The sequence below is a fragment of the Alosa alosa genome, chromosome 11 (genome assembly GCF_017589495.1).
Source record: "Alosa alosa isolate M-15738 ecotype Scorff River chromosome 11, AALO_Geno_1.1, whole genome shotgun sequence".
NCBI lineage: Eukaryota > Metazoa > Chordata > Actinopteri > Clupeiformes > Clupeidae > Alosa > Alosa alosa.
Window position 1 is genome coordinate 2,171,971 of NC_063199.1, and position 15,811 is coordinate 2,187,781.

Sequence of the window (15,811 nt, forward strand, 5' to 3'; positions counted from 1 at the left end):
AGTCCTAGGTTATTTAATGTGATGTTCATATGTGATAATAAACAATGCGAATCAATATTGAGTCACTTTAGGCTACACCAATAATGAACCCTAAATGCTATATTTGGACAGGTTGTATTACGCAATAGGCTAGCCAACGAAAATTACTAAAATTAAGTAGACATATGGGATGTAAAAAACTTGTGGATAGCTGAAATATTTGCTGCACCCAGTGTGCATTTGCAGCTTGTTAAACCCGGTTAATCCTAGGCTACATTTGCAGGCAGACAAAATGAAGCCAACGCAAGTTGGACCGATAAGTGCACATCCCTCGGGTATTGTGGTTCGAGCAGGCAAAGAGTCTGCAACTGTTGTTGGATATTTGGCTTTTGCCTCGACTGGCAGCCTAGTCATTTAAATCAAATGCATAGCCTAATCATGTCAATGTTGCAAGAAAGCAAACTAAATAAGTCATTGACATTTGTTTCGTTTTAAAACACTTGAGGAGACATAGGTTACATCCAGATGTTGCTTTGTCATGGACTACAGGTAGGAACTACAGCCTGTGCATTTTAAAATAGTTTTCATGCACAACACAATGAGTAGGCTAATAATTGGATATAGGTCATTGCATCTGCTAAAATGTATGGTCATAGTCAGTTACCTTGTCAACCCACACATAAGGCAAATAATAGCCTAATATGACAACATTTACATTTTTTTTTTTATTAACGACAAAGTCCGGTATAATACAGACTAAACCATGTAGGCATTAAGTCAAATATCAGTAGCTTAATCCAAGTAGTTAGCTGTTTTATTTGTCGTCTTCCAGAAATCCAAACCAACATGGACGTGCGAGGACGCTCGTGCCCAACACTAAACTCGTGCATTGAGCTGTCATCTACCAATCAGCATGTGCAAACTGGTGCCGGAAGTTGCAACCATGTAACGCCATGTTTTCAAAAATGTCAGCGGCCAAATGCCATGCTAACTGGCTGACGCTAACCCTTCAAATCCTGACCCCCTGGTACAGGCTGAGCAAATTAATTTGCCGCCGCTAGGGTGCGTCTAGATTTCTAGGCTAGGTGTTGGGGGTAGGCTACTCCGGAAGATCATAATGTCTCAGGGGGTACATATCTGTTAAAAGTTTGGGAACCACTGGCCTACTGGATGCATGATAGACAACTTTGTTGTCTATGTCCAAGGACAGTCGGAAGATGCCACAATTACAGACTACAGATTTGCAGATTGTAGCACACTATTTAGTCGTGCTAAACATTGAACCTTTCCAAAAACGAATTTTAACTTACTCGTGTGTACTTTTATTTTGACGCAATTTCGTCGCCATATTGCCCGTCGATGTCGCTCGCTTTCGCTAGCTTCACGGAACTGTTTGTTTTGGTTAACTTCTCTGGTACCGCTGAAGCATTTCTGCTAAACCTAACTCCTCTTCGAAATTAGGCGATTACGTGAATCCACTTTGTGATAGCTGAGTGTCCGAAACAGAAGCTGTGTCGTAGAAGATCAACGTCAGCTAGCCACAGCATGGATACTGACGGGACAGCAAAATTGTCCAAAAACGTCCTACGGATGAAGGTGAGTTGCCACGCGTAAAATCATGCAGCCTACCACGTTGCCGTGACGAGTGTCCAGTGTTTTATCAGTATTCATGTACCGGCAGGACTGACCTGGGTCAAAAAATCGGCCCGAACTGCCCACTACATGTCAGGAACACTCACGAAAATGCAATCCTGGCAATACCCTTAAATATGTGTATTGAACAAAGTGCCGTGAAGCAGTGCAGATGAACAAGATCGACTGTATACTCACTCAAATTCAAATTCAAAGTTGCTTTATTAGCATGACTGCATGGGAACAGTGTTGCCAAAGCTGTTGTTACATACAACATAACAAAAAAGAACATACGACCATAGGACAAAAAACAAAAACAGAAAATACATAAGAAGAGGTGGGGTGGGGACAGTATGGGGTGGACATAAAAGATCTAAAATTAACAGCAGTAAAGAACAAGAGTAATACTGTAATAGTGTGAAGTGTGTGTGTGTGTGTGTGTGTGTGTGTGTGTCAGTCACAGACACACATATGTTTTAGTCCCTCAGATCCTCACATTTCAAGATAAATTGTGCTGCTATGCTTAGTTTTTGGTTCCCGAACGTCCCCTGAATGTTATTTTTTGAGTAAAGTTTGGTTCCCATGGAAAGTTTGTTGAACGTTCCGGGAACGTTAGTTCGTTAGTTCCCCTAACACCTTTTAGAGAACCTTCCCCTAACGTTCCCTAAACGTTGCAACCTTTAGGCAACCTTCCTGTAACATTGCAACCTTTGCATACTAATTTTATTATTACTTTAAACTGCATGAGCAGGAATGCATTATTATATATTAGCAGGAATTAATGAACAGGCAAAAATTGATGGGATTTATAACTTTAATATAAAATAATCAAAATACAAAAAAATATAAAAGGTCTAAAAATATATACAAACATCAGACTCTATGTTAGCCAAGTATACTAACACAAGGAATTTGACTTTGGTAGGTGCCCTATACATTCAACAAATAGACAGACATACTGTACAATAGAGACAACAATATACATTGTGGCAGATACAACACAATATACAAAACAACTATACAAATAAGACATAATACCAATACAAGTACACATGGAGTGTGATGTAGAGTGCAAATGTAGTGTGCAAGATGCGTATTGGAAAGATAAAGTATGTAATGTGCAGGAGAATGGTCAAAGTAGAGATGACCCCACTTATCTGCAGTTCAGGATTGTGACGGCAGTGGGAAAAGAGCTGTTCTTGTGTCTGGTTGTTTTTGTGTGCAGGGATCTGTAGCGCCTGCCAGAGGGGAGGAAGTTAAAGAGTGTGTGTGCAGGATATGTGGAGTTTTTGGTGATGTTCTCCTCCCAGAGGTCCCAGAGTACAAGTCCTGGAGGTAGGGCATTTTGTTCCTTCTCTCCTGCAGCTCGGTGACTGTCGAGCAGGACGACAGCAATATGTCATCGACTGGAGCAGAGGGAGGTGACTGGGAGCTCCTTAAGAGCATGAGCAGCTCATCCATCTTCTCCTCAAATACATCCATTCGTTGTGCCATGCGGTAATGGTTGTCCTTATTGCTATGGAAAAAAATGGATGGTGTTAGTTTTAGTTGCATTATATACTTGCATATGTGAACAAATTAAGTGAGTCTTCTTACCTCTTATTTCCGTCTCCATGGCCAAGCCACCTCCCTCTGTGTGATGAGTCACTTGTGCTGTTTACAACTAAAAAAAGTTAGTTACTCTCAAGTTCCTTGTCATGAAATTGTATTTACTTGGAAATGGAAAATTCAAAGACACTGTACCTTCAACTGGGTCCCAAGATGAAGTGGCAGGCATTATAATAGACCCATCCAGCTCTGGGCAATGAGCTGGTTGCCTGTGTGGTGTTGACTCATCTAAAAAGAAAGTAAATATGAAAATTGGTCAGTTAATTTATGGTAGGTTTCTTGCACATGACATTTGCGAAAGATAAACCTATGCTGTTACATTAAACAATCGCTAAAAAGAAAAACTCACATGCAGGTGGTGGAGGCAGTGACGTCTGCTGACCTAAAAAAAGGCAGGAAGAGATAAATACATCAGAACAGTCACATGATATGCACCAGGTTAATAAACATGAATTTCAGTAGTTCCATGGTAGGACAAATATGTATAAATGTTAACTTACAGACAGGGCTTTCAGGCACACGCACCGTCCTGGAATGTTTTCTTGCTTGCGGAACGGATTCATCTGAAATAAAAGACCATACAATCTGCACTGATTGCAAAAAGAATATTTGAATTGTGTAAATAATGTGGTCTGTACTTAAGAGGTCTTACCATCACTTGACCCTGCACTGCCTTTTGTGGACGCTCGCATCTTCTTCCGCCTCAATGCTAGAAGTGTCCATCAGCTGCTGACATTTTTCCATAGCTTTGGTGTATGAATCTATGTTAAGAGAACAATGTTTTTGTGAGTCAGTAGTAGAAAAAAGCAGTATTTCCATACAGAGAAAACTATTATTGATAGTATTGCAGCAATAAGTCACCTGTACACAACCAGATTTTCTTGACTGGATATGTGGCCCAGCTTTTGACTTGATTTTTGCATTGTAGCCCATTTTCTATTGGGGAGACAAAGCATGCTTAGAAATGCATGGGCTTAGTTTGTAAAGCCAGTATGGCAGCTGTGTATAGCCTACTACACACATTCTGCCCTTTCCTGTATGCTTCCCAACAGACCTCTGAGGTTCGCCTACAAAAAGGAACCAAAACTGCCATCTTTGCCTATAAGGAGATCAGGGTGTTAATTTAACCTAACTACCTATGACAAGTTACATTGCAAGTTAGGTCTGGGGTAGCACAAATCTAAGTTGCTGTCTTAACGAAGGCCTACCGAAGATCACAGCCTACCACTCGAAGGCAGAGGACAAAAGTGTCTTGAGCAAAATGTCTGCATTTCAGACTTCTTCGTCCCCGGGAGAGTGCAATAATTCTCTACCCATGTTTTTTTTCCCATAGCAAAAATCGCAAGATAGGCTACCAGATCTCAGCTTTTTGAATTCAGAGGTCTATTCACTTGAATCGGCTGTCTGCTAAACTGTTACAAGATGGCCGCCGACAGCCATTAGCCTATAGCCATCTTTATGGCTCTGGTGTAGTCTACATACCCAGGACTATGCAGTAGGCTATACCCACTTAAAAAGCATCACCATCTTAGTATACCCACTTAAAATAGACTAGGATACATTTGGGGTTGATCACAGTATAGCCTACCCACTACAGCTAACTACTAGCCTACATCACAGTATATCTAGCTACATACAGCATATCCAGTAGCCTATTAGACTACACCACTGCCGCCGAGTGACTTGACTAAAAGGACTGACTGTAAAACTAAAACTAATTAAAAGAAACGGTAGGCTAGTGCTATATCTTATTTGTAACAACAACGCGAGACGATGATGCAAAACATAACGTTACAATGTTGCAAAACATAACACGTTGTGAACAGCAGCAAACAAAGACTAACGAGCAATGTGTTAGCTGGTAAATTACAAACTTGGCACAATCGGAATACAACAAAGCCCTACAAGTGAAAGGTTAAACCTCAAACCCTTGCATTACAACCACTAGGCCTACATCATGAAACTGTAACATATTTCACTTACTTTCGTGAGATCGAATTCAAGATGAGTGTAATCCATTCCAAGACTTCTTCTTTCAAGCGGTGTTCAAACAGAGCCCGTTTACGGAAGTCAGAACAATCGACTTCAATCGATGACCTGAAAGCAGAGGCCCTGGGTGCATCCGAATATCCATACTAGCGCACTGTACAGTAGGCGAGACGCAGTACGCCACAGTAGTAGTACGTCCGAATTCTTAGTAGGCATCGACTAGTAGGCGAAAAGTACCCGGATGGCCTACTACCTCCACAGTATACAACGGATGGTCACTACGCTATCCCACAATTCAGCGGGAGCCCGATAACCGTAGAAGAAGACGAGCCGCCGGGAAAATCAAATCGGACAAAATGGCTGATACGATGGAGGTCACGGCAGCTACTTCTGCCGATGTTTATAAATGTAAGTATATTAGGAGAAATGTTGAATTTAAATGTTGGGTGTTTCGAAAATACGTTATGTATATCAGTTGAGTTGAGGTAAGTTGTGAGGGTCTGGTTTCAATCGGGCTAGTAAGTTGTATTTGCTATTGTATTATCAGGAGATGAAATTAATTCAGGTAAATGTTCGTCGGTAGGCTATCTCGTTATGTCTGTTTTTATTTTGGTGTACGTTTTATTTTACTATCAACTTTAAAGAAGAATTCGTCATGTACGTTAAATGTGTGAAGCTGGCGCTATCTTGGGCTTGATTATCTTAAAGTTAACATTACGTTACCTTAACGTGAGCTGAGGTAAATGTAAGCGGTGTTTGCTTCATAAAAGTATTTAACATTAACGTTATCACTCTACCTTACTTTTGCCTTCTGCGGTTTTTATTCACTAACTACTGTAAATACAATGGGCTAGTGTAGCCTAACTAACAACTACGTATGAATATAATAAGTTAAAACGTTTTGCTATCAGAATTTTATGTTGTGTGATGTCTGCCTCACATGTAAATGTTATATAACCTTATAAGAAAGCTGTTGACATGGACAAGTAATGCATGCTAAGTTAATACTGTCTTATATTCTGTTGCAGCTAAGGCAGACACACTGTGCTATCTAATCCACAATCTTTTCAAATATGATTTGATGTTATAATTTCACTAGCAATATCACTACCCTCATCAACCCAGTTAAAATTCACTTGCATTCCCATGAGGCCTTAGCCCTTGTAACATGCTTGTGCAACTTTGCTGTAGTGCTTGTTGTCATTATTGTTTCTCTATCATTTTTAGGTTTAAGTAGGAACTACAACATGTATTACAGCATCCCAATATGCTGACATCAAGAGAGCAGATGCAAGAACGGCCCCAAAGATCTGTCTTCCCTGGATGACAGCCTGACCTGCAGCTTAATCCTGTGAAAACATCTGACATCATAAGTGAGTAGCCTATGTCAAGTTTAAAATATTATAGGGTAATTTTTAAGATGGTAGCTACACAAGCTCAGATTTTGTTCAACCTGTCCATATCATGAATGGTTTCCAAAGCCAATGGCTGTATTTGTTGTTTCATATCTTCATATTTTTCCCTTGATTATGCTTCTGTGACAACCTAACATTTACATGTATTCATTCATTTTTTTGTCGGACACATCCAAAGTGATTTACAGCAGTAGAATAACATTTGATCTATTAATATTTAACCATTTTAACATTGTAGCTACAGAGCTACAGCAAAACTACAGTGCAGATGAGAAGCTAGGACTGCATCTGTCAATACTAGTACTGAAGGATAGGAGTGCCTAAAAAATAAATGTGAATCAATGGTTGGGCATTAACAAAGTCCTTTTAGGCAAGTCCCTCCACTCGGCGGCCATTTGACAACGCTTTTTGGGCACTCGTCGGGCATCCATTTCGGCAGAAATGCGCGTGTGCAAGGCTTCACGACACCAATCTTGCTCCAGCGGCGAGATCACAACACATGATTGGCACGATGTCTTCACAACACACCATATGATTGGCTCAATGTATTCACATGTCGACGTTTTGCCGAGGAAGGGGTGGGATATGTGTAGACAACGGCCATATTGGCGTGACAAACTAGCCCCATGCATTTCTATGGAGTATTTTGAGTGCTGTGTCTCCACAGCCTCTTCCAGTGCTGTGTTCTTCTCTTATTTCTGTTTTACAGATTGCATCACCCCAACATGTGTAGAGGAAACCAAACGACCAGAAGAAACACTCAATAACACATAAACACACACACACACACACACCAATGCCTGAGTACTAGGGGTGTAATGATACACAAAACTGGCTTGTACCTCAATTTTGAAGTTTTGTCATTAGGTTCATTTTTGCCACTGCTAACCTAAAGTTCATTAACAATATATGTTCTCAATGAAAGTAGTATTTTTTAAAAAGCGTCAATTGTTTTTTGATGTTAGTTGAGTAAACTGACATAATGGTCACCACTTGTATGTCCATGGCATAACATTCTACTGTTGATTACTGTTAAAGGCTGCATTTGCATCTGTATTGAACATCCTGTACCTAAATGGTAAGGTATGAATAGGTTTACCTTTACACTCCTACTGTGCGTGCCTATTTTATGTTTTATATAATAAACATTGATATATAAATGTGACCATTCCTTTTCTACTGTGATGCTTTTTTTAAATAAGATGTTTTTGAATCTGTTTCAAATTTATTTAAAAACGACTGCAAGAAGGTTTTGCTCAATTGTTTAAATGAGCAGGCAGTCCAGTGGTCTATGTCTGAACTAGCTCAGTTTGAAAGTAATGTCCAGGGAGTTTGGGGAGAGAGAGCTGTGGGAAAAGTAGCCAACTGCCTTCATATGATTATACCTTCATACCTTCTGAGAGTGGCAGTTCTCCCCTTATTAGACATTCTCTGCTTTAGCTTTTCGCGGCGTGCGTCATGTGTGTCGGTGTCACATGCAAACATCCGGGGTCAAAGGACAGGCAAGATGGCTTCCCAGTATGTCTGAATTGTATCAAAGATCGTTAAGGCGGAGCAAGATACTTCGTCGTAGTTCATGAGTCTGTCTCAATTGGTGTACTTACGTGAGTACACTTTCGTATAATATATATGTTCCCTAAACGTTCTGTGTTGGTGGGCAGCAGAGGCCCCTTCACCAAGAAGTATGGCCATTTTTTCATCGTCAAAATCTTGAAAGTGTGGGATAACTATTTGGAATTTGGGGAAAAATGTCTCTTACATTTTTGTATTTTTCCCAGTGAAGAAAGAAGTGCTCCTCTGTCTCAACCATCTCTGCCTGACAGTGACCACATATTCTTTGTTCTTTTGGCAGCCAGGTTTTCCTGTGCCTGCCTGTTTCTATTGCTAGATTGTGGTCACTGAGCCTGTATTTGGTCAGGACTTGCCTCTGTTTCGTATCTCTGACAGAGATGAGATACTCTGCCAATTCATATTCTCTTTTTAGGATCAGATAGGAATTCATTCTACTTTGGTTGGCAATTTGGTTTGTCCAATGATCTAAATATTCTTCTTTTGCTTGATTCATGATTTTGTTGACTCTGATTGATGTTTGGGAAACAAAACTGGACTGAGCTTGATGTGTATTAGTTGTTGTTATTGAGTTAGTTAGCTTCAGTACCAGCTGGCTTAGGGGACTCTTTTCAGGTTTCAGCTCCTGGGTTTTTAGAGTCCCTCTCCGGCAGAGGTGACTATTTTGGAACCCCATATTTGGACCCCCAAAAGATCATGTGGGCACTTGATGATCCTAATGGGATTTATACCAGATAAAGACACATATTTGTTCTTTCTTTTAATGAAATACAATTTTTGACTATGAAGCTCCATAATATGAATTTTATTCTTCATAATGCACCATTTTGCACATTGTTTCCAGAAGTCTGGAATATAGATCAGGGAGAATTTAGTGATGATAAAGTATGAAAATAGTGGAAATAACTTAGTATTATGCTCAGTGATGGCAAACAATTAAATACTGAGACTGTCACGGATTAAACCCTTATCCCCCATGAAAGAGACCCTCTTTGGGGGTCCAAATATGTTTTCTGATGCTCTGGCATTCAGAGTCAAACCAGACATGATCTTGTTTTTTTGTTTTGTTTTTAGTTTTCCTTATTAGTTCAGCCTTTTGTGCTGACTTTTGGTATATCATATTCAGCTCATTCACAGCCATATTTATACCCTTTGTATTATTAGTGAACTGTTTGTTAGTGAAATTAGTAATCTCTTCAACCAATTCAGGTGAGTTTACTGCCTGTATACATTTTTCAGAGCTATTATGAGTCCATCTGTAGGTCGAATTAAGTTTAAACAGCTTACTGGGCGCCGTGTTTGTGGATTTTCCATCCATTTTAAGAAACACATTCATTTGATTGTGGTCAGAGAGGAGAGGAGTTTGCTGCATGACAGTGAATGCATTGAAGGAGGAGGGGTCCATGTCAGTGACTGCATAATCAACTACACTATTGCCAAGAGATGAACAATGTGAACCTCCCTAAAGAGTCCCCTTTTGTCCTGCCATTAAGTATATACAGGCCTAAGGCTTGACAGAGGTGCACTACCTCTCTACCACTTTTATTTAACATAATCAAGGTTATTTCTCTGGGGGAGGTTTGGTGTGGTGTATAGGGTATTCACTCACTCTCTCTGACTCATTGGTGGTCCAAGGTGGCTGGAGTACTCAATCTCCATATTCATAAACACGTGTCAAAGACCGCGGTTAAATTAGCTTGAAATTAGATATTCGCCAGAAATTCAAAACATCTCTAGGTCTCTATCTCAATCAACGCTGAACAAACTACTCACAAAGTGTGATGTTCATACTTGAATTTAGGGGTGAAAAGATATTAACTGTAATTGAATGCAATAAAGGGCAAAATTGTTGCAATTAAGATCATATTCATACATCCCAGGCACAACCACTTCTCTCTTCCCATGTTTCCTGCCTTTTCGTCGGGCAGCTTTTCGAAATAAAAGTCCCAACGCAGCTCGTGTAAACTGATAGATAAACAGAGGAAAATATCAAATAAGGCAGGGTGGAAAACTTTTGGGAAAACATACTAAAACTGTAAAAATAATATAACATAAATTAGATGCATTGTACACAACACTACAATAAATGTAACATAATGAAATTTGTGGAATAGGTACATGGAAAAAAAACCATTTTAATTCAGGTTTTATGTCAACATCAGACTGGTACTGATAGAATAAACTCATAACAACTGTGAAAGGCATCAGTCATTTGTGAAAACGTGAATTGCATGCAAAAAGCGATTATTTTAGTCAAAATTATGGTCTGGCCTAGTGCTGGTGACCCTAGAAAGCAGATGAACATGTCAATTAAACTTTTTCAACTTTGATTGGATAAGCCACTTCTCAGTCATCTTTATTGACGTGCTACTTCAACCACTCACATCGAAGCCAACCCATGACGCTTGCTTCCTCGATGCGTTGTCTGAAACAAACAGTCTCCCAGTCGCTTCTCCGCTGCATCACATCTATGAAACTCCCGCCCTGTGTCCTGATTAGCTCTACCATTAAACTTATATGTCAACCTCAGACTGGTATCCACTAAAAACACTCAATTACAACTGTGAAAGGTATCGGCCATTTGTGAAAATATGAATCGCATAAAAAAAGAGATTATTTCTGTCAACATCTAAGGTCTGGCCTAGTGCTGGTGACCCTAGAAAACAGATTTCAATTCAACTTATATGTCAACAATAACTCCCGCCCTGTGTCCTGATTAGCTCTACCATAAAATCTGGTGCCGAAATCACTCCCAACGGAAGCGATCCCAGATAGATGTGGGTGGAGCTAGGCGGAACTAAATTCATCTGGTGAGAGTCAGGTTAACAATTAGCAGCATTTCTTAATATTTCTAACTTTATAATTTATAATATATTATATATGTTTTGTTTTTTTTGGGGGGGCAGGTGGTGTCCCAGATTTTCACAAATCAAATGTGGCAACCCTAGATGGATGATATGGTATTCTATCAATCTCGCTAAAGGCTTTCGATAAGTCTCGCTAATTTCCGTTCCATTAGTGAGGTTAAAGTGATTGGTAACTATGGGAATTCATGCCACAGAACTAATCTGGTCCGTAGCAGGTTAACTTTCAAGCTAAATTAAGCTGTGTTGCAGAAAAACCCAATCAGTTGGAAAACGAGTCAAAAAAGATGGTTCCGTCAACCTGTGCTTTCGTCAACTGTAGCGTACTTCAAACATAGAAGTAGAAATGTTTTTTTCCGACAGTGTCACCAAGCATGGATTTACACATTCACTAGCTCCAAAGAATTTATGATGCGACTTAAAATGTTTTAACCACATGAATTCCAATACAAATTTCAAGTTTTTGCCTGAAATTGCACTTAAAATGCTCTGTTCAACTAATCTATCACCCCTTTAAATTTAAACCCATTGAACTTTAGTGTTCAATGAGTGTGTGTCAGCCCATTATCACCCCCCTATCTTTGCTTGTGTTGGAAAAATTGTGGAATTAAAAGCAGTTGTAACATATTCATGTGCTGATGTGTGTGATTTTTTTTCTGCAATTCTTCCCAGTTTATGCAGCGGAGCCTTGATCCAGATGCAAAGAAACAACTGGAAGAAGATGAAAAGAGAGTCATAAGTGATGAGCACTGGTTTTTGGACCTTCCAGAACTTATGGCAAATGAGTATGACACTGATTTCTTATGAAATATTACTATTAATAATAATAATAATAATAATAATAATAATAATAATAATAATGATGATGATGATGATGATAATACAGTACATTTTATTTATAAAGTGCCTTTCAAGACCTCCGAGGTCATTTCACAAATGAAATGTAAAAATACATTCACCAAACACAAAAATAATAAGTCATGGGCATTGGTGACTCCTGGTATTTAACAACAGCAACATGGTTTTGTTCTTGAACAGTCCAATCGTAGCATATTAAGACTGTAACATGGGGTGAGTTGCTCTTGAACGGCCAACTAAGCAGGCAGTCTTAGAGCTCCAGAAGCACAGGTCAGCTGCTGTTCTCCGGGCAGAGTAGACACTGGAAAGCCAGCCAGCAAATCAGCAGTTCGGTGAACCTTAAATGCAGAGAGATCCTCCATTGCTAGGGTGAAATCCTAATGTTGATGTAATGTTAGCCATTTGGAGACCATTTGGAGATAGGCTTATACAATCATCACCAGGAGAGACATGTACTGCAATTGACACCCACGCAAAGCAACTAAGTGTAACTTAAAGCGTACATACAAAATAAAACAAAACATTACATTATATTACGAACATTATAACAAATTAAACAATAACAAACTGTCAGACGGAGCGGTGTGACTTGCTATTACTATTTTACTATTAGTACTATTTCTACAACTACTGTTACTACTACTACTACTACTACTACTACTAATAATGATGATAAAGTGAAAATATACTTCTATGCAATTATCGAGGTCCAATCATTTGAACATTGCACATTGAACATTAAGCATTACGCATATTGTACATTTATAGATGAGTAGATGAATGGATGTAGATCAGATTCATGGCTATTGGCCGGTGGATAGACATGGTTGGGTGTGGAGTGATGGATAAATGGCTTGGTGGATGAAAGGATGAATGTAGATAGATGGATGGATATATAAAGACGGACAGATAAATGGCTGGATGTAGATGGATGATAGACGGCTACATGGATGGATACATTGATGCATGTAGATATATTGGTGAAATTGATGGATGGCTGGATGGATGTGGAGAGATGAATAGATGGATGGGAGCAGATAGATGGACAGATAAATGGTTAGATGTAGATAAATGGATGGATGTGGGGAAAGGGATGGTTGATAGATCGCTACATTAACACTCCAGTTCAGCTCCCACTACAGAGCCAGCCTTCCTGACTTGACAGGCTGGTAAGGAAGGCTGGCTCTGTAGTGGGAGCTGAACTGGAGTGCATCACTTCAATATCTGACAAAAGGACCCTAAACAAACTGATCAACATCTTGGACAATGAATGCCATCCACTCTACAGCACTATCAAAAAGCAAAACAGCTTGATCAGCTGGAGACTTCGCTCACTGCCATGCACAACTGAAAGGCTGAGGAAGTCATTTGTTCCTAGGGCCATTGAACTGTTCAATGCCTCACTAAAGGGAAGAGGAGAGATAGACTAAGCCGAGAAATCTGTCTGCCTCTCCACCCTCTCCATGTTTGAGTACTGACTGCCCACTACTGCTTTACTACTGTTTTACTAATGTACACAGCCTAATGTTTTTCACTACTGTTTTACTGCTACACTGTTTTTCATGCTATATTAGCACACATGATCAATGGCTGCGGTCAGGCTTCTGCTACAATACTGAATTAATGAATGGCTATAACCCTATTACCTCAACCTGTTCTTGCACTGAAATAGTTTTTTACTCTACCTTGTCTACATTATACTTTACTCTCCTATTTGTCCATATTATTTATGCTGGTCTGTAGACCTTACTCTTGCACTGTTGGACTAATGTTGGACTATTTTTTGCACTTTCACCATGACACTCACTCTCTTCAGCACCTTGCCATGCACACATAACTAAAGGACTATGGTTGGACTACTTTTTGCACCTTCACCATGACACTCACTCCCTTTAGCACATTACTAGTCCTGGCCCTGTCACTACAAGCGTCTTATGCTTGATCACCCTCAAGCACATTGGACTTTCTTAATTTAATTTATATAGTGTATTTAGTATTTAGTTTTGTTAGTTTTCTTATCTTTCTTATCTTGTACTGTCTGTATTGTACAGTGGAGTTTAGTTATATGTTTATATTTATACTTATGTTTACCATTTCTGCTGTAAGTGCATGTTGTGTGTGTGTGTGATGTCTGTATGCTACTGAGACCCTTGAATTTCCCCATGGGGATCAATAAAGTATCTATCTATCTAGCTCACATGGAAGGATATAAATAGATGTATTGATCTAGTTAGATGATGGATGTAAATAGATGGTTGGATGAGTGAATGGATGTAGAAAGAAAGAGATGGATGTAGATAGACAGGTTGCTAAATGGTTTGATGTACATAGATGGATAGATGTGGGTAGATGGAAGGGTCATAGTAGGATACATGGATGGATGTAGAAATATGGATGATAGATCACTGAATGAATATTGAGAGCTGGATAGATGGATGGGTGGAGTAGATGGATAAGGATAAATTAACAGATAAATAGTTGGATATAGTTAGATCGATGGATATAGATTGATGGATGATAGATGGATAGTTTAAAAGTTGTTGATAGACAGTTTAATGAATGTTGTTACGACCCTCTGTGCCCCTTCAGGCCTCTCCTTGTCAGTGCACGGGCAGGTAGGGCCTGATTAGGTCAATTAGGAATTGTGTACACCTGCATCAGGGTGTGGTTATATAAGGAGTTCTCCTCTCTTCTCCTGGAGGCACTTTTCTTCTCTCTTGCAGGCACCATTTTGACTTTCTCTCTGCACTGGCACTTTACTCTTTCTCTCCTCTCTCTCTAATCTTTCTATCTTCTTTTGTCTACCATTTAGTCATCTTACATACTGATGCTGACATTGCATTCATGCATACACGCACGCCAACACTCATCTTCCCCCTAGACACATCATGTTTGGTATTACTATTGTTGCTTAATCTTAATAAATTATAAATTGGAACTTTGTTGTCCGTTTCCCTTTATGTTGCGGTCAGTAAACGAGCCGGCCGTAACAATGTTGAAAGACATAGTTTAATGAATGATGATAGACAGATTGTTAAATGGATGTTGATACACATGGTTTAATGTTGAAAGTTTAAAAATAGATTGTTTAAAAGTTGAATGTAGATAGTTTAAAAGTTGTTGATCGACTGATAGTTCAATGGTTGTTGATAGGAAAATAGTTTAATGGGTGTTAATTGGCAGATAGTTCAATGGAAGTATTATTCATATGTTTTTGCTTGTAACTTCCTCAATTTATCAGATATTTGCATTAAATTTGTACAGAAGGTTTTAGTTGGAATGGGCATATTCATAAACATTTATTTTCAGAATACAAGCGAAAACAACTTTACACATCACTTAATTGTGAATTCATATTTATACACACTGAATATGCAAATATACATTCATATTCATAGTCATTCATTTTTTTTTTTTGTTTTACTAACAATCAGGAGTGGGTAGAGTACTGAAAATCCATACTCAAGTAAAAGTACAATTACTCCCTTCAAAAAATTCCCAACTGAGAAATCTACTCAAGTAAAAGTAAAAAAGCTCTTTGTTAATAAATTACTCAAGTAAAAGTAAAACAATTTCTTTGTTAATAAATTACTCAAGTAACAAGTTACTTTTTTGTACATTTTTGGCCCTTTTTCACTTTCCGTTCTTGTTCACTTCTCTTCCTTTCTTTTGTGGTTCCGTTCCTCCTGTAGCTCTAAGTGCTTACTCCTCCTCTTTCTTTTTTGTACAGTGGGTATCAGTTAAGTTTGGACGGTTTTCTGCATGAATCATGCACCATATTCTCGGCAGAAATGGCACAAACTGCAGTTGACCCAAACAACCACCAGGTGGCACTTGGGAGTTCTGCCACTACTATTTTTGATGCGACTTGACTTACTGCTTCTGCATCCAGTTTCC

General features: G+C 39.1%; 1 protein-coding gene and 1 long non-coding RNA gene across 3 annotated transcripts in view; one reads left to right on the forward strand and one right to left on the reverse strand.

The window, feature by feature from the left end:
- The first annotated feature begins 1,314 nt into the window (after positions 1-1,314).
- The window catches only part of mphosph6 (M-phase phosphoprotein 6), a 49,958-nt gene continuing 35,461 nt past the window's right edge, over positions 1,315-15,811 (forward strand). The window contains exons 1-3 of one of the 2 annotated variants that reach the window (XM_048257525.1): positions 5,215-5,616; positions 6,436-6,581; positions 11,729-11,841. In XM_048257525.1, the coding sequence (XP_048113482.1) occupies positions 11,732-11,841 (110 nt within the window). In that variant the 5' untranslated portion in view covers positions 5,215-5,616; positions 6,436-6,581; positions 11,729-11,731. Of the gene's footprint in view, positions 1,576-5,214; positions 5,617-6,435; positions 6,582-11,728; positions 11,842-15,811 lie in introns of those variants that run through there. The other variant, XM_048257524.1, reaches the window with a different exon arrangement.
- LOC125303661 lies at positions 3,037-4,578 on the reverse strand. Its single transcript, XR_007195074.1, has 5 exons — positions 4,081-4,578; positions 3,872-3,980; positions 3,355-3,782; positions 3,208-3,264; positions 3,037-3,127 (listed from the first exon to the last, which is right to left on the reverse strand). It is a non-coding gene; the product is annotated as an uncharacterized LOC125303661 (long non-coding RNA).